We start from the raw sequence: 20,001 nt of genomic DNA on the forward strand, positions 1-20,001 counted from the left end.
AGTCATGATCTCAGGGTTGTGAGATCGAGCCCTGCATCAGGCTACACGTTCAGTGCTGGATGTAGAGCCTGCTTAAGATTCTCTCTCTCCTCTCCTTCTGTCCCCTCCCGTGTCCACGCACTCTCTCTCTCTCAAAAAAAAACCAAACCAAAACAAAAAACACCTAAATTTTGACTAAATCCCAAGTCACTGGACTAGAGGAGGATGAATAAAGTATGCAAAAACTGCATGTAACATCTTTCTTTCCTAAATAAAGAAAAAATAGGAATGAAATTCCACCACAGTAGAGATCTAAAAGGATTTCACCATAGGCAGAAAGTAACATTCACCACATGCACCCCTGCACCTAACTCTACCCTTAAGACCTCCCCGAGATCTCTGTTCAGAAACATGCCTGCATTTTTCTGGAATCAGAGCCTGAAAATTCCCTACAGGAACCCACTTAAGGTACCGCCTCCGTTGTGTACCCTTAGTCAATAACCAGGCACATTCAGCTCAGAGGTCCCAAAGTGTTTGAACCATTGAAGATTTCCTACCTTCAGACAGAGGCTTAAACAGTAAAAATACCTAGATCTTGTAAGACAAGAAACAAAGTAGAGTTTGAGAAACTTTGACTAGTTTCTATGTCATCGTACCTCAAAATTGCCAACTAATTACAATTAAAAAAATTAAAATATGATCTACACCAAAAAAGAGAGGCATCCCCAAATCTGGGAGACTTTATACTTGCTGCCCTTATCTATATGATTAGTAGCAATAATAACAAAAAATAACTTTTAAAAATCACTATGTGCCACCCACCATGCTAAGCACTTTTGTATACATTAACTCATTTAATCCCCATGGCAATCCATGATATCTGAGCTATTAACTCCATTTTACAGATAGCATATGAAAAGATGTTCAACATCATCAGCCATCAGAGAAACAGAAATCAAAATCATGAGCTACTGCTTCACACCACTATAATGGATGTAACAAAAAGACAGAATAAATAGTTGTTAAGAGGGGCGTCTGGGTGGCGCAGTCGTTGAGCGTCTGCCTTCGGCTCAGGGCGTGATTCCGGAGTTCTGGGATCGAGCCCCGCATCAGGCTCCTCTGCTGGGAGCCTGCTTCTTCCTCTCCCACTCCCCCTGCTTGTGTTCCCTCTCTCGCTGGCTGTCTCTGTCAAATAAATAAATAAAATCTTTTAAAAAATAAATAAATAAATAAATAAATAAATAAATAAATAAATAAATAAATAGTTGTTAAGAATGTGCACAAACCGAAACCCTTATTATTGCTGGAGGGAATGTAAAGTGGTGCAGCTGCTCTGGAAAAAGTCTGATAGTTCTTTAAAAGACTAAACAATTACCATATGACCCAGCAATTCTACTCCCAGGTATATACTTCCCCAAAATGAAAACACATGTCCACACAAAAACTCGTACCTGAATGTTCATAGCAGTATTATCCATAATAGCCAAAATGTGGAAACAATCTAAAAGTCCATCAACTAATGAATGCACAAAATGTTATATATCCATATACAGAATATCATCTGAATGAAAATAAAGGTGACAGACAGCAGCTACACTTAATGAGCACAGCATAATTACAGAGCTGTCAAATCACTACGCTGTACACCTGAAACTAATGTAACATTGTATGTCAAGTACTATACTTCAATAAAAATAATTGCTTGTTAAATCTTAAAAAAATGAAAGTATAAGGCTTTAATAAGTAGGACAAACTGAAAGAAGAAAGATACGAGTTTTCATATATGGATGGAGCCACATATATTATTTTCAAACTAAATTTTATACACACACACACCACACATATATGTTTTTAATACTTACTTATTTAAGTAACCTCTACACCCAATGTGGGGCTCGAACTCACAACCCTGAGATCATGAGTCTCATGCTTCTGACTGAGCCGGTCAGACACCGCCTAAAACTAAATTATATTTAATCTTATTAAAATTAAATTTAAAATAAAAGGAAATTAAAAAAAAAGAATGAAGTACTGATACATGCTACAACATGGATGAAACTTGAAAACTTTATGTTAAGTGAAAAAAGCCAGCTACAAAAGACCAGCTATGGTTTAATTCCATTTATATGAAATACCTATAATAAGTAAATCCACAGACAGAAACTAGTGATTGCCTAGGGGGTATGGATGTTGTGTGAAAAATAACAGTACAGGGTTTCTTTTGTGGTGATGAAAGTATCCTAAAATTGATTATGGTGATGGTTGCAAAATTCTATAAATACGCTAAGAACTATTGAATTGTATTATGTTAAATGGGTGAATTATATGGTATGTAAATTATGTATCTCAATAGAGTGGGGTTTTTTTATTTTATATATATTTTTTTTTTACTCTTTTTCCAGCATCCCCTTTATTTTTTTTAATAATGATTTTTTATTATATTATGTTAGTCACCATACAGTACATCCCCGGTTTTCGATGTAAGGCTCGATGATTCATTAGTTGTGTATAACACCCAGTGCACCATGCAATACGTGCCCTCCTTACTACCCATCACCGGTCTATCCCATTCCCCCACCCCCCTCCCCTCTGTAGCCCTCAGTTAGTTTCTCATAGTCCATAGTCTCTCATGTTTCATTCCCCCTTCTGATTACCCCCCCTTTCTTTATCCCTTTCTTCCCCTACTGATCATTCTAGTTCTTATGTTCCATAGATGAGAGAAATCATATGATAGTTGTCTTTCTCTGCTTGACTTATTTCACTAAGCATTATCTCCTCCAGTGCCGTCCATGTTGTAGCAAATGTTGAGAACTCGTTCTTTCTGATTGCTGAGTAATATTCCATTGTATATATGGACCACAACTTCTTAATCCAGTCATCTGTTGCAGGGCATCTCGGCTCCTTCCACGATTTAGCTATTGTGGACATTGCTGCTATGAACATTGGGGTGCATATGGCCCTTCTCTTCACTACGTCTGTATCTTTGGGGTAAACACCCAGTAGTGTAATGGCTGGATCATAGGGTAGCTCAATTTTTAACTTTTTAAGGGACATCCACACTGTTTTCGGGAGTGGCTGTACCAACTTGCATTCCCACCAACAATGTAGGAGGGATCCCCTTTCTCCACATCCTCTCCAACAATTGTTGTTTCTTGCCTTGTCTATTTTTGCCATTCTAACTGGCGTAAGGTGGTATCTCAGTGTGGTTTTTATTTGAATTTCCTTGATGGCTAATGATTTTGAACATTTTTTCATGTGTCTGTTAGCCATTTGTATGTCTTCATTGGAAAACTGTCTGTTCATATCTTCTGCCCATTTTTTGATTTATTTGTTTCTCGTGTATTGAGTTTGAGAAGTTCTTTGTAGATCTTGGATACCAGTCCTTTATCTGTAGTGTCATTTGCAAATATCTTCTCCCATTCCGTGGGCTGCCTCTTAGTTTTTCTGACTGTTTCCTTGGCTGTGCAGAAACTTTTAATCTTGATGAAGTCCCATAAATTCATTTTATCTTTTGTTTCTCTTGCCTTTGGGGATGTATCATGAAAAAGGTTGCTTTGGCCGATGTCGTAGAGGTTGCTGCCTATGTTCTCCTCTAGAATTTTGATGGATTCCTGTCTCACATCGAGGTCTTTCATCCATTTGGAGTTTATTTTTGTGTATGGTGTGAGATAGTGGTCAAGTTTCATTCTTTTGCATGTAGCTGTCCAATTTTCCCAGCACCATATATTGAAGAGACTGTCTTTTTCCCACCGGATGTTTTTTCCTGCTTTATCAAATATTAGTTGCCCAAAGAGCTGAGGGTCCATTTCTGGGCTCTCTATTCTGTTCCATTGGTCTATGTGTCTGTTTTTGTGCCAGTACCATGCTGTCTTTGTGATTACAGCTTTGTAGTACAGCTCGAAATCCGGCATTGTGATGCCCCCAGCTTTGTTTTTCAACAGTTCCTTGGAGATTCAGGGTCTTTTCTGGTTCCATACAAATTTAAGGACTATTTGTTCCAGTTCTTTGAAAAATGTCCTTGGTATTTTGATCGGGATAGCATTGAAAGTGTAGATTGCTCTGGGTAGCATGGACATTTTAACTATGTTAATTCTTCCGATCCATGAGCATGGAATATCTTTCCATCTTTTTATGTCTTCCTCAATGTCTTTTAAGAGTGATTTATAGTTTCTAGAATAAAGGTCCTTTACGTCTCTGGTTAAGTTAATTCCAAGGTAACGTATGGGTTTTGGTGCTATTGTAAATGGGATGGATTCCCTAATTTCTCTTTCTTCGTTCTCGTTATTCGTGTACAGAAATGCAACTGATTTCTGAGCATTGATTTTGTATCCCGCCACGTTACTGAATTGCTCTATAACTTCTAATAGTTTGGGAGTGGCTTCTTTTGGTTTTTCCATATAGAGTATCATGTCATCTGCGAAGAGAGACATTTTGACTTCTTCTTTGCTGATTTGAATACCTTTCATCCCTTTTTGGTGTCTGATTGCTGTTGCAAGGACTTCTAGTACTATGTTGAATAATAGTGGCGAGAGTGGGCATCCTTGTCGTGTTCCTGATCTTAAGGGAAAGGCTTCCAGCTTTTCCCCATTGAGAATAATATTTGCAGTAGGCTTTTCATAGATGGCTTTTATGAGATTGAGAAATGTAGCTTCTATTCCTACACTCTGAAGGGTTTTAATCAGGAAAGGATGCTGTATTTTGTCAAATGCTTTTTTGGCATCGATTGAGAGGATCATATGGTTCTTGAGTCTTTTCTTGTTGATATGATGTATCACGCTGATTGATTTGCGAATATTGAACCACGCTTGCATCCCAGGTATGAATCCCACTTGATCGTGGTGGATAATCCTTTTAATGAACTGTTGGATTCTATTAGCAAGTATCTTGTTGAGGATTTTGGCGTCCATATTCATTAGGGAAATCGGTCTGTAATTCTCCTTTTTGAGGGGGTCTTTGCCTGGTTTGGGGATCAAGGTAATATTGGCCTCATAGAATGAGTTTGGTAGCTTTCCTTCTGTTTCTATTTTTTGAAATAGCTTTAGGAGAATAGGTATTATTTCTTCTTTGAATGTTTGGTAGAATTCCCCAGGAAAACCGTCCGGGCCTGGAGTTTTGTTATTTGGAAGGTTGTTTATCACTGACTCAATTTCTTCATAATTAATTGGCCTGTTCAAGAAATCAATTTCTTCCTGTTTCAATCTTGGTAGTTTATAGGTTTCCAGGAAGGATTCCATCTCTTCCAGATTGCTTAGTTTATTGGCATATAGCTGTTGATAAAAATTTCTAATAATCCTTCCAATTTCAATGGTGTTCGTCGTGACCTCTCCTTTTTCATTCATAATTTTAATAATCTGGGTCCTTTCTCTTTTCTTTTGGATAAGTCTTGCCAGTGGCCTGTCAATTTTATTGATTCTCTCCAAGAACCAGCTTCTAGTCCTGTTGATCTGCTCTACTGTACTTCTGGTTTCTGCTCGATTGATTTCAGCTTTAATTTTGGTCAACTGCTTCCTCGTGCGTGGATTAGGCCTGTCCCTCTGTTGCTGTTCCAGCTTCTTGAGGTGAGAATATAAAAACTGCATTTTAGATTTTTCTATTCTTTTGAGTGAGGCTTGGATGGCTATGTATTTCCCCCTTAGGACCGCCTTTGCAGTATCCCATAGGTTTTGGACTGTTGTATTTTCATTCTCATTGGTCTCCATAAATTGTTTAATTTGATTTTTGATTTCCTGGTTTATCGAGTCATTCCTGAGCAGGATGGTTCTTAGTCTCCAAGTGTTTGAGTTTCTTCCAAATTTTTCCTTGTGGTTGAGTTCCAATTTCAGAGCGTTGTGGTCTGAGAATATGCAGGGGATAATTTCAATCTTTTGGTATCGGCTGAGACCTGTTTTGTGTCCCAGAACATGGTCTATTCTTGAAAATGTTCCATGGGCATTAGAATAGAATGAGTATTCTTTGGTTCTGGGGTGTAGTGTTCTATATATATCTAAGAGGTCCAACTCGTCGAGTATGGCATTCAAAGCCTTTGATTCTTTGCTTAGTTTTTGCCAGGGTGTTCTGTCTATTTCTGAGAGTGGAGTGTTGAGGTCCCCTACTATTAATGTATTTTTATCTATATGTCTCTTTATTCTGGTTAAGAGTTGGCTTGTGTATCTTGCTGCTCCCCTGTTGGGGGCATATATATTTATAATTGTCATATCCACTTGTTGAATACTTCCCTTAAGAATAATATAGTGCCCTTCTGCATCTCTAACTATAGTCTGTAGTTTAAAATCCAGTTTATCTGATATGAGAATTGCTACCCCAGCTTTCTTTTGAGGTCCATTTGCGTGAAAGATGGTACTCCATCCCCTTACTCTCAGTCTGAATGCATCTTTGGGTTCGAAATGAGTCTCTTGTAGACAGCAAATGGATGGGTCATTTCTTTTTATCCAATCTGCAACCCTGTGGCGTTTGAAGCCAGAATTTAAACCATTAATGTTCAGGCTGAGTACTGAGAGATATGCTTTTAATTCTGCCATGTTGTCAGTAAAGTCTTTGTTTGTATTGGCTGTGACTTTCTGTTTTGTATCACTCTTGGGGCCTTTTTACTTTTATAGAACCCCCCGTAATACCTCCTGTAGGGCTGGTTTCGTGGTTACGAAATTGGCTAGTGACTGTCGATTCTGAAATGTCTTTATTTCTCCATCAATTCTGAATGACAGCCTTGCTGGATAAAGGATCCTTGGCTGCATGTTTTTCTCTGAAAGAGCTTTAAAAATGCTCCCCCAACCCTTTCTCTCATTCCAGGTCTGTGTAGACAGGTCTGACGTAATTCTGATGCCTTTGCCTTGGTACGTGAGAAATTTCTTTGCCCTGGCCGCTTTCAATACTGTTTCCTTGGATCTCATATTTGCGAATTGCACTATGACGTGACGTGGTGTAGGTCTGTCATGGTTGAGCTTGGGAGGGGTCCTCTCTGCCTCTTGGACACGAATTTTTGTTTCCCTTGCTAGATTAGGGAAGTTTTCAGCTACAATTTGTTCAAATATCTCTTCTAGACCTCTGTTTTTCTCCACCCCCTCGGGGATGCCGATGATTCTAACGTTGGATCGTTTCGTTGAGTCAGTAATCTCCCGTAGTCAACATTCGTGGGCGTGGATTTTTTTAAGACCATCTTCTATTTTTATTTTTTCCTCTATTAACCCATCCTCCAATTCACTAACCCTTTCCTCTGCTTCCATGACCCTGGCCGTCAGAGCCTCTAGTTTTGCCTGCATTTGGCTCATAGAATTTTTAATTTCTGTCAAATTCGCTCTCATTTCCGCGCTTAGGGATTCTATATTCTCAGTAACATTTTCCTGAATACTTTTTTCAAGTCTACTCATTATCTTGACCATTGTTACTCTGAATTCCATTTCTGATAATTTGGTTACATCCATATCCGTTACTTCTGTGGCAGAGGCCACTGACTCACTGTCTTTTCTTTGCTGGGGGGGGGGGGCTTCTCCTTCTTGTCATTCTAATGAGGGGAGGTTGCGGGGTTGTCCACAGCCCAAAATTATTGACTGGGTCCCAGGCCGTGCCCCTTGTTTTATAGGGATCTTAGAGATGTGGGCTTCTTCTTTAAAGATTTTATTTATTTACTTATCTGAGAGAGGGAGACAGACAGCAAGAACGGAACAGAAGCAGGGGAGTGAGAGAGGAAGAAGCAGGCTCCCAGCGGAGGAGCCTGATGAGGGACTCCTTTCCGGAACGCTGGGATCACGCCCTAAGCCGGAGACAGGCGCTCAATGACTGCGCCACCCAGGCGCCTCGGGTTGTGGGCTTCTTGATTTTTCAGCCTGCCTTCTGGGGGAGGGGCCTGCCGCGCGGATACTCAGGCAACCCTGTTTGGTTAGAGTCTCCGTGTCCCCTGCGAGGGAGGATGGGGATGGGCACTCTCTGATCCGGTATTTCCAGGCTTTTGTTCTCTGGCGGCTTTCCCTGGCGGCCGGCTATGCCTCTTCTGAGGGTCAGAGCAGCAGAGGCTGCATTGTCACAGGACAGAGGGATTGCGGCCCGTTCTCCACTGATGTTCTGGCCACTTTAACTCTATTACTGTTGGTGCTGCTCAACCCTGCAGCGTCCCGGGATGTGCGCACCAACTCGGCGTCCCTGCCCTCACTTCCAGGGCCGGCGTGTCTCTGTCCTTTGTGTTTCTAATGCCGCCAGCCACCGGCCGCCCCGCACGCTCCCGGGTCTCCCGGTCTCAGTCTATGCCCGGTGAGCACACCTCGATTCCGGAGTTTCCGGAGAAGCCTGGTGGCGCGCGCACCCGGTTGAGGGTCTCAGTCTGCTTTTTCGCGGGTGCCGACCGCGAGTCCGCCTGCTCCCCCGTGCAGGTGGCCCGCCACCGCCCCACGCGCGCTCCAGGAGCTCTTGGTCTCAGTCTGGATCCCGTGAGCACACCGGGATTCCGGTGTTCCGGGACATGCCTGGTGGCTCGCGTTCACGGCTCACCGCTCTCAGTCCGCTCTCTCGCGGGTGCCCTCTGTGAGTCGCGGGTGCCCTCTGTGAGTCCGCCCGCTCCCCAGTGCAGGTGGCTGCCGCTTCCCGGAGCCCAAACGCGGCGGCTCCCTCCCCCTTCCGTTTATCTTCCGATATCTGTGCACGGTTTACAGCTCCCCTCTTCGTACCTCAATACTCAGCGCTGGAGATGTTCATTTGTAGAGATCCAGATGCATCATCTTGCGTCTCAGGCTGATTCCGTGGTTATTTAGGCTGGTCTGGTACCTATCCAGCTCGACTCGGGACCGGCTGAAAAAGAGGTCCCCTACTCCTCTGCCATCTTAACTCTCTCCAGCATCCCCTTTAGCATAAATCTAGAGTGGTTTTTTTTTTAAAGAAATTTAACATTATTGCTATGATTAAGAGGTAATAAAGAAAATAAGCTGAAATTACAGCATTTCTATTAAATTCTTGTTACATAACTGACCAAGGCTCTGAGCCTAGACTTGATCTATTCATTGAAGAAAAAGAAGATGGGGTATGGCAGGGTAAGAGGAAGACTGGAAGTACTAGAGAAGTGTTAAAGACATACTGACTTCCTTCTAATAGAGTAAGGAGGAAAGAAAGAAAACTGAAAAAGGAATAACTTTCTCACAGAATATTTCAATGATATTTAAGGTAATGTTTATGCACTACCTGAAATCATCACTTTACCAATCACGGTACACATCTACTCTTACAGTGTTTCCTTATTAATAGAAGATGGACTAAGTCATTTGGAAAGCAGCCAAAAAAATGAACTTTCAACAGTAATAGTTTTGAAAAAACTGTTAAATATTCTTACATTGTTACCAACCTCAGATTAAATATAAACCAACCTTGTAATGGAAAGTGAAATGTTTTCATTTCCTCCCTTGTGAGAAGGCATCTGGTTAAGCCCACTTTCTTAGAGCCATACTTTTGAATGATAGGGTCATTCTGCAGGTTAATGCTGACTTTTGAACTGGCAGAAGGTAAAGACCCTGAAACAAAAAGAACAATTAAACGTATGTCAGAATGTGTGTTTAAGAAAGGACACCTGGGGGGTGCCTGGGTGGCACAGCGGTTAAGCGTCTGCCTTCGGCTCAGGGCGTGATCCCGGCGTTATGGGATCGAGCCCCACATCAGGCTCCTCCACTAGGAGCCTGCTTCTTCCTCTCCCACTCCCCCTGCTTGTGTTCCCTCTCTCGCTGGCTGTCTCTATCTCTGTCAAATAAATAAATAAAATCTTTAAAAAAAAAAAAAAAGAAAGGACACCTGGGTGGCTCAGTCGGTTAAGTATCTGACTTGATTTTGGCTCAATTCGTTATCTCAGAGTCATGGGATCTAGCCCCACATTGGGTTCTGCACTCAGCACAGAGCCTGCTTATCCCTCTCCCTCTGCTCCTCCACACTCCCCTTGCCCACCACCAAGTTGTGCTCTCTGTCTCTACCTCTTAAAATAAAATCTTAAAAAAAAAAAAAAAAAGAAAATATTTGTGTTTAACCTAAACCTCAAAGGACATGTTTCTAAACCTTGTGTCAGGTAAACACAGTGAAGATCAAAAGATGTATAAGCCCCAGCCCCAACTTTAAGAAGCCTGTATTGTAATATAATTAGAGGAACACAAAGAGAATTTAAGTCTCAAATGGGTTATAATAATAAAAGCTATAAAAGAAAGGAAGAAGAATACACTGGCTGGGGTGGTAAGAGATGGTTCAACAGAGGAAAAGATTAGCTGAGTCTAAAAAGCAGAAATTAGAAAGTTTGTGTCTTAGACCTGCCCATCACAGTGCCTGCCACTCCTAACAGCCCATTCTAGCTCAGTCTATTCCACCCCTAGCCACTTGCTCAACCATCAGCCTATTCTTTAAGCAGGAGTGGTCACCAATTGGTTTGAGAGTGGGAAGTGGCTTAAGAGAGACACATCTACAGGTGCCTGGGTGGTTGTCGGTTGAGCATCCGACTCTTATTTTGGCTCAGGTCATGATCTCAGGGTCCTGGGATCGAGCCCTGTGTTGGGCTCTGTGCTCAGCATGGAGTCTCTTTGTCCCTCTCCCTCTGCTTCTACCCCCGACTCATGCTCTTTCTTTTCTCTAAATAAATAAAATCTTTGAGAAAAAAAAGAGACCCATCTATAAGTAGACAAATAAGTTGATATTCCTAGCCAAGACATGCTCAAAAGGGACAATGGCAATTAGTTAAGCTGATCAGATTGCTTGCTTCCAAAATCAAACTAGGAAATACAGAGGACTGACAAGTTAGAAGAGAACAGAAAGCAGAGAAGATGCCATGAAAGGGTACTTAGACTCCTGATGGCTTTCTAGTCTACATGCATCCTTTAAATAATATCCCTCTCGCTTAAGATGGCCTGAATGAGTATCTGGTCCTTGCAACTAAAGAAGTCAAAATACTGTAAGTAGAAAAGAGGGGATTCCAGGTAAGACAGAAATGTACAAAGCAAACTTGGTATGGTAGTGACTAGACCAACTGAGAAAAAAAAAAAAAAGGTCTGTGTAGGAGAGCAGTGTAGGAAACAAGGTTGAGGAGTATAAAAATGAATTATAGACCACTACAAATGCTAGACTCAAGAGTTTGGACTTTAGTACATTATTCAATAAATAATGGAGAGCAACAGAAAGTTCCTAAGATGGGAAATGGCATAACCAAACAGTATTTAAGAAAGATCAACCTCAGAGATAATGTGGAAAATGGAGGAGAGAAATGAGAAAAGGTTTTGCAGAAATTCTGGACCAAAAAAGATAACAAAAAAAAAAAAAAAGAAAGAAAGAAAAAAAAAGATTAGAGTCTGAATCAAGATGGTGGAAAGAATGGAGGAAAAGGAATATATTAAACAGTCTGTAAGAAAAACTGATAGAACACAGTGATGGAATAATTCAATTCAGACAACAAATATTTACTAAGTACTTATTATATGCCTGGCATTGTTCTAGCCACTAGAGATTCCTCAATGAACAAAGTCAACAAAATTCTCCATTGGGAGAATGAAATTCTAGTTGGGAAGATGAACAATAAACAAATATATGCCAGGTAAGGATAAGGACCGTGGAGAAAATCAAAGGAGGGAAAAGAGGAGAGGGTGTACTGGGGAAAGAGAAGGGTTACTGTCATCTATTTTACAATCAGGGAAGATCTCTCTGATGAAGTGACATATGAATAGTTACCCATAGGAGCAAAGGGAAGGAGCTATCCAGATTGGGTACAGGGAGCCAAAAGGAAAGTAATTCTAAAATTAAAGATTGTTGTCTTAAAGAAAAATGATACCAACAGAAAAGGCGATTTGAAGATGGGAGACTGTACATTATTTAAGGATGAGAAAAATGCTTTTAGCTATGTTATGATTGAGGGGACAGGGGAATATCCAAGTGGCACCATCCAGCAGGCAGCTGAAAATGCAAGCCTGGAATCTGGGACATCAGACCTAGAAATAAAGATACAGGAGTTAACCAAAGAAGAGTGATAAGTCAACTTGGAGAGACAGATAAATATTTCTAAAGTTTGCTTTGGGACTCTGATATTTAGGATGGGAAACAAAGGAAATCCTAAGAGGATAGAGAACTAGCCATAATCTTCTGACTCCTCAAAGTCTACAGAATAAAATCCAAGGTTCTTAGCATGACATTTACAGCCTACAGGACAAACCTTTACCCTACCTCTTGGCCTCGTCTCTCACCACTACCATCCTCCCCCAATTATCCCCAACAATCGATATTCTTTAGCCATATCAAATTTCTTTTTTCTGATGATTTCTTTTGCAAAGCTATGTCTTACATGAGCTCTGAATCTAGTAATGACTACTCTGTTATTTACTTAAAGATGTTTAAAATACAGTGGAGGTCAAATCAAACACAGAGGCAGGTCAGATACAGGTATCTATTAGGAGAGGGGAACAATGGAAAGGAAGGAAGTCAGGTGTCTTTGAGACAGGAAAATAGGAAGCACAGTCCTAGAGGAGATAGGAAGGAATCACTGGCTATTCCTCACCACTTTTTCATGTCTCCTCAGTTTAACTATTCAATTATTTCTGAACACACACAAAAAAGCATCACTGAACAGTACTTAGCTTACTATGTCCAATGAACTCTAGTAAGTTCTTTTCTATTCCATCACTTACCTGCTTCCTCCTACAAAAACAGAAGGTTCAGTACAACTTACTCCTGGACACAACCCAACATTTGAAAAACACTGCCATCGTGGGTATTTCTCTTTTAGATGGCCAGCATCTAAACCTCCTGCCTATTCCCCACTGTGAGTATTATTAAGGGTGTCCTTTACATTAGTCAAAGGCAAGATCTTCCTTCCCATCTGTACACTCGTGGGTACAAAGACCTACTGACAGTTTCAAAATTATTCACAGTAATTTGTAAGAGTCCAATGTTGAGTGATACGCAGGGACAGCCTTTGCTATTTCACCTAGCAAGATGGTTTCTGGGGCATGAATATGGGCTCCTGCTATCTATTCTCCCTAGGTACTTACCCATTTTTTCTTTAAAAACATATTGCTTTTCTGTTTAAGGCTGTAGAATTGACCTTAGTTGTTTGAAAGAATAAACTTGACCGATAAACCCACTTATAAACATATCCATGTCTTTTAGAATGAGCAAATCATCAAACTAGAGTCACAGCCATACCTTCCACCATCTTGGATAGATCCCCTGTTGTTTGTTTCTTTTGCAGTCCAATAATATCAGCTAGAAAATTAGATGATGGAGGTGGCAAGCGGAATTTCTGAAAATACATACCAAGTTTTTATAAAAATGTTTGAAAGCAATTAAAATATTGTAAAAGACTTGCACTTTTATTGTCAGCTCAGCTATGAGCTGTCAGCTATGAAAGGTCTGGACCTTAACTGTTTGTATTGCAAAATGAGGACTGTTTCCTTAATGTGTAAAAGTGACTAGGTAATTAAAAAAAAAAAAGTGACTAAGTAAGTGAAGCCACCTTTATCCCACCCCAGATATTTTCTTTGGCTCTGATTACACTTTGGAAACAAAGACAAACATTACAAAAATGTGTAACTCAGAAAAGGAAAGTTCTTTATATTTTTCAAAGCACTTCTGTATCTATTACTTTAGTGGACAGCTTGCCAGGTAGTTAGGCTAGATGACACAGCAAAGCTGAAATGTTGAGAGCTCCAGCCTTAGGCTCACCTGTGCTGAAATTCCAGCTCCACCACTTACTAGCTGTAACTTGGACAAGTTACTCACAGTTTCCTTACGTACAGAAGATATTTATATCTCTCACAGAACTGTGAGAATTAAGGATGATGCATGCATAATGATTGATGTAGGTCCTAGCACATATGTAGCCTTTGATAAATGAAAGCAAAAAAGAAAATGGAGACCCAAGGAAATTAGGACTCACCAACTCAAATCCCTCCGTGGTAAATGGATGAAACAGTCCAATAGACTGGAAGTGGCTATGGGAAGGAAAATGGGGAGCACATGCCTCTTCTAAAGATGACAACTGCTATTCAGCTCCAGATACTGTTCTAAGAATGTCCAATCTTGTGATGTTGTCAAGAGACCAAAAAACACAGACTTACATAAAGTGTATAATTTCTGAAAACATCATAACCCGAATAAAATAGGAAATATCAGCCTGGGAACTACATACAGATTGTAATCTGGTAATAAATATTTTGCCCAAATATCAAAGAAAATCAGAGGCAAACCTAATCTCAACAAGAGATCTCTGAATCTTAATCTTTCTTGCTTTCTACAACCTCTACTGCTTGTTCAGTCAGGGTGCCAAAGAGCATAGTTTGAGACAAGCACTAGTCTCTGGATGAGAGGACTCAACTCAGGCCCTAAAACAAAGTTTTCTTAACTTACGTGTCTAAATGCTTTTCGGAGAAATCCAAACTCCAAATAGAACCTGTAAAAGTGTAGCTGGCTCATTCCCTGCAGTACAAAAACCACCACGTTGTTCAGGTGATTTTGGTGAAAAAGCTGGCACCAGCTGTTGAAAAATCAAACCAATACAGCTAAAAGTGATACCATCAAGTCAGTTATAGACATACAAAAGGGAAGTGTGGGGAGAAAAGCAGTTTACCATTACTCAATGAAAACCTGGCAAAGAATGGCTATTACCGTACAGAATTCAAATAAAGATCTCTTGAGATAATTGTTTATTGCATTCAAATCAAGTAGGATACCAAGGGAAACACAATGTATTCAAATCCACAATCCTATTATGATTTGTTTTAAATTGGAAATAAACCCATTTTACAAAGGCATATCCTCAAGATCCCAAGCTGCTGAGTCCTTCCTAAGCTAGTAATCATGTGACTGGCTTTAAGAAAGCCAGTTTGGGATAAATTGACAGACTACTAGCAATATTTGTTAATGTGGAAGATGGCTTTTGAGGTATCTAGCCAATCTCCCTCAGATACGTCTGAAAAACTGAAAAGTTTTGAAAATTTTTTTGTTGGTCCATATACAAAAGCAATTTTCATTAGACATTTAACAATGGCATTGAAGATATCAGAACAGTAAAATTCTCTTTGTCCCTTAACGTAAAAGGAACAAAAAAGATTAACTGGGATTCTTAACACACGATCATGTTATTTCAGTTGGGTCTCCACTAGGGGTTACAAACCAAAATACCTTTAAGTGGTGTTGGGAAAGGTCATTGAAAAGACATGACTGCCAGCTAACCTGTCAGCTGGACCCTGGCACCTGCAGGCTCCTCACCCCCTTCTCCTCTGTCCTTGGAATGTGGGTTCTGCTTGTCTTTCCTGATCCCAGAGGCTGCTCCAAAGACAAAGCCTTGAGACGGTGATGCGGTGTTGAAAACACCTGCATGGTTCATATGACTGAACCCAGTTAAGGCCTCTATATAAACTTTTTTAAGATTTGGCAGGCATGTGTAGGGATCCATTTGTCTTCCTCCTGCCCGAGACAAGCCTTGTAGGCAAGTTCCCTTTGCTGCCACGTACCAACCTGGAGCAGCCTACCTCTTTCTTCAGTCTCTCCCTGACCTCCAAGTTAAGTGGGGCAGGTTTCACTTTATACCCAGGAAGCTCCCAAGAGGGTTGCAAACCATAGAGCAGCTAGAGAGATAATGTAAATAAGGGAAGCAGGCCTTATTTACCAGTAGGTGCTACACTAGAGTGTATCTGCCACATCAATAAGAGGCAGGCTCCTATTCAGCTTTGACAAAATGTTGCCACAGGGACAAGTGCCAGATCTTAGAGTTTTTCAAAGAAATAAAGTATCTGGATTTTAATAAAGGAATTCCTAAATTAAATGTTGGCAACTCCTGTAAAGAAAAAAATTTAGGGGGCACTGGGGTGGCTAGGATGGTTAGGCGTCTGACTCTCGTCTGACTCTTGCTTTCGGCTCAGGTCATGATCTCAGAGTCGTGAGACAGGTCCCACTTGGAGCCTGCTTGGGATTTTCTCTCTCCCTCCCCCTCTGCCCCTCCCCCACCATTAAAAAAAGAGAGAAAGAAAAAATTTAGGACACTCTCTACGGCAAACAAATAATGTCAATTAAGGAATATATGGCTCTCTAGACACCAATTTGAAAACTCTGGTCTATACCCACTATTTAAGTTCATCTTATACCTGGGTTTAGGAACACTGGATTTGCCCAGAACTGCATACTTCAGCAATTCACATAACTGGTCATGGGTTACTTCACAGTTTTCAGCAAATAAAATGGCAGATAAGCGGGCTTTCTGCAAAGATATAAATAAAGGCATTAAAAATTAAGACTACTGGGGCACCAGGGTGGCTCAGTTGGTTAAGCAGCCAACTCTTGATTTTAACTCAGGTCATGATCTCAGGGCCTTGGGATTGAGCCCCTGAGTAAGGATCCCTACTCAGCAGGGAGTCTGCTCCTCTCCCTCCTCCTCTCTCCCTCTCCCGTGCGCTCTCTCTCTCTCTCTCTCCAATAAATAAATCTTAAAAAAAAAAAAAAATAGAACTGGGGGTGCCTGGGTGCTCAGTCAGCTAAGCATCTGCCTTCAGCTCAGGTCATGATCTCTGGGTCTTGGGATCAAGACCCAGGTCAGGCTTCCTGCTCAGCAGGGAGTTTGCTTCTCTCTCTCTTCCTCTGCCCTTCCCACCGCTCATTCTCTCTCTCTCTCAGACAGATAAATAAAATCTAAAAAAAAAAAAATTAGGACCATTGAGAACAGTAATAAAGCAAAACAAATTATATGCAAATATAAGGAGGAATCTAATTAATTGGAAATGATAAAACAACCTGTGATACGACATTATTAATTCAATATTTAATAAACGTTGATACAGAACCTTACTACAGATACTTGGTTACTTGCTAGGGATAATGGAATGAATTAAACATGATTCATGCTCTCAAGTTCTAAGTACTAAGAGAAAGTTCTAAGTACTAAGTACTAAGAGAAAACAAATGCAGAAATAGGTCATTCCAATACAACGTGGGTAAGTGCTATTATAAAGGTGTAGGAACAAAGGGGCTAACTGCCTTGGGGGTTAGAGAGTTTGGGGGATAGCTTCACTGATACTGAAAATACTGGGGCTGTCCTGAGAATAATTTGTCAGTCAGATGGGGGGAAACATCGTGTCTAAACACTTAGTTTTGTTTGGCTGGAACCAAGTTGACATGTTGCAGAGTAGTGGAGATTTGAGAGTAGAGAAAAGAGCGAGTCAGGTCATAGATCAATGTGGTCTAAGCTAAGGAGTCTGACATTATTCTGGGGAAACAGGGAGCTCAGAAAAGTTTCTCCCTCCTAAAAAAGCTCTAATTCTTCATCTCTATATGAGACTGCCCCAAAGGATTAGAGTATACATTCTGTTTGGTAACCAACTCTGCAACCCTCACTCCCCCCACCGCCGCCCAAATCAGTATCTTTTCACATCAGTTAAATGTAACAAACACCAATTTTAATAGTCCATTCTCTAAATTTATCTCAACACTTACTATGTATATGAAAAAAAGTCCCTATTGATGACACTTTAAAAAAATATATAAATAATATCATGAGCATCCTTTCAAACATCCCTGTGTACCAGAATAAATTCTCCAGATAAGGTCCTGGTCAAAATAAGCACCTACAGTTGACCCTTGAACAACACAGGTTTAAACTGTGCAGATCCACTTATATGTGGTTCATTTCTGTTAAATATAGTATAGTATCATGAATGTATTCTCTTCTTTATGCTTTTCTTAGTAACATTTTCTCTGGCTTACTTTATTCTAAGAATACGATATATAATACATGTAATTTACAAAGTATGCATTAACCGTCTATGTTATCAATAAGGTCTCTGGTCAACTGGTTACCAATATTACTGGTAAGGTTTCTAGGCTCTAAGTAGTTAAGTTTTTGGGGAGTGAAAAGTTATACATGGATTTTGGACCACACAGGGCATGCAGATGGTGGTTTGGCACCCCAATCCCCCATGTTGTTCAAAGGTCAATTATTTAATTCTGACAAGTACTATTAATTCCTGAAAGAATACACCAATTTATATTTACCAATCAAAAATATGAGATTGATGGGGCGCCTGGATGGCTCAGTCAGTTAAGTGACTGCCTTCACCTTGGGTCATGATCTCAGGGTCCTGGGATCGAGCCCCATGTTGGGGGTCCCTACTCAGCAGGGAGCCTGCTTCTCCCTCTCCTTCTCCCTGACGCTCCCCCTGCTTCTGCTCTGTCAAATAGATAAAATCTCAAAAAAAAAAAAAAAAAAGAGATTGATAAGGTGAGACTGAGTGAGGTAGGTAGGGTCTATGTGGCAGTGAGTAATGGTTGCCAAGCATGGGAGGTCAGAGCTTCAGTAGGGGAAGGAGGGCATGGTAATTGGCGGGGGGGGAGAACTTGAGTAGGGGGAGTAGGGATTGGTATAGGGGAGAGAGCTAGGATTAAGGGTAGGAACCCAGGGCACACATGCAGAAGGATGGCTCACTGTGGGGTGTCAAAGCCTGAGTGGTAGAAGGCATCCATGCAGCGGGAAGTGGAGAGCAGTGAGGGCTGGTATCAGATATCAGAAAGTATTCAAGGTTTTAAGGACAGCATCAATACTGAGGGACAACAGTGGCCTGTCACAAGATTCAGAGTCTGAGCAGGGTGAGTGTGTCCATGTATGAAGGATGAGGATAGTAGACTGTCACACAGGAGGGTGGCCTGGTACATGGTGCAGGGTGACAGAGCCCAAGCAAGGTGAAGACAGTGTGGGAGTGTGGGGCGGTGGCAGCATGGGGAACTGGTCAAATATACCGAAGATAATGACAAATCAGGTTTCTCACTGGAGAGAGAAGGAAATTATAACCATGAAGAGAGAAAACCAGAATGAACCTTGTGGAAATAGACTGCAAGCAGAGATTTTAGAATGTATGGATAGAAAAATATTTAAATGTAAATATGTGTGTGTATATGGGTATACAGATAAACACATATTTCCTAGCTCTTTTTTGGGAGTACTGACATCCCAATAGCACTGAGTACATCTAGTACCCAGAACCTTGAGTTTCTAAATGTCATTCTCTACTAAAAGAACCAAGCGACCCAGAAAAAATTACTGATTCCAGGGCTGGGGCAGGAAAAGCACAGATGAGCCTGGAACATCTTTTTGTGCCAAAAAAGTAAGGAAATGCTCAAAGAATTATGAGGTCATGTTGAAAGAACACAGAAGCTAGCTTAATGTTCAAATATAGGATGTTTTGAGCATCAAAATAAATATAGTAATGGATTATAACCCATTGAATGAAATAGGCAATTAGTTCATACTAATAAAAAAATGAATTACAAGTTTAACAAGGAAGCATCTCTCCACAAAATTAGAGAAAAAGAAAACAAGAATGGGACAAATCAAAATCATGTACAACCTAACAAAATACAAGAGAAAAGAGTGTCACTTCTGTGATAGTCCTGCCAAACATGTATAGCCCAAAACTAATCAATGAGGAAACAGACAAACCTAACTTGAGAGACATTGTACAAAATAACTAATTTGGGATTCTTAAGAGTAGTAAGGCCAAAGATGTTAAGGAAAAAAACCAAAGAATTGTATGGATTGAAGGAGATACGACAACTAAATGTAACACATAGTTCTAGACTGGCTCTTATTGCTAAAAAGGATATTACTGGAACAACTGAGGAACTTGAATGGGGTGAAGATAAGATGGCAGCAATATATCCATGTTATTTTTTAATTTTGATGGTTGCATATGTAGGTTATGTAGGACTGTTTACAGGAAATACATATTTTAGTAATATGGGTGGGTGGTCATGGAGCATTGTTAGCAATCACTTTCAAATGCTGTCTGGGGTCGTTTTGGGTACTGTTCTTGCAACTTTTCTGTAAGTTTGAGATTGTTTCAAAATAAAAGAGAGATTGTCTATTTCCTTATACTTTTCACCATATTAACCTTTAAAAAGTTGTTTTGCCAATTTGATAGGCAAAAAAAGAATCCCTTTTAAATAAAAAATGTTTTCATAGCACTATTTTCCATTTTACACCCTACAGGTATCCCCTGCTTCCTGAAAGCTTGTGTTCTGCCACTTCCCTTTTAGGGCGGACCT

The 20,001-nt window shown here is 40.5% G+C and overlaps 1 protein-coding gene across 1 annotated transcript in view; it reads right to left on the reverse strand.

The window, feature by feature from the left end:
- Positions 1–20,001, reverse strand: part of LOC123793863 (uncharacterized) — a 77,228-nt gene that overhangs the window by 55,710 nt on the left and 1,517 nt on the right. The window contains exons 3-6 of the mRNA XM_087865584.1: positions 16,056–16,168; positions 14,320–14,446; positions 13,117–13,213; positions 9,324–9,467 (exon numbers count right to left, since the gene is read on the reverse strand). Coding sequence (XP_087721710.1) covers positions 9,324–9,467; positions 13,117–13,213; positions 14,320–14,446; positions 16,056–16,168 — 481 coding nt within the window. The remainder of the gene's footprint in view (positions 1–9,323; positions 9,468–13,116; positions 13,214–14,319; positions 14,447–16,055; positions 16,169–20,001) is intronic.

Source organism: Ursus americanus, chromosome 2 (assembly GCF_024610735.1).
Source record: "Ursus americanus isolate L20-20 chromosome 2, mUrsAme1.1.p, whole genome shotgun sequence".
NCBI classification, from domain to species: domain Eukaryota; kingdom Metazoa; phylum Chordata; class Mammalia; order Carnivora; family Ursidae; genus Ursus; species Ursus americanus.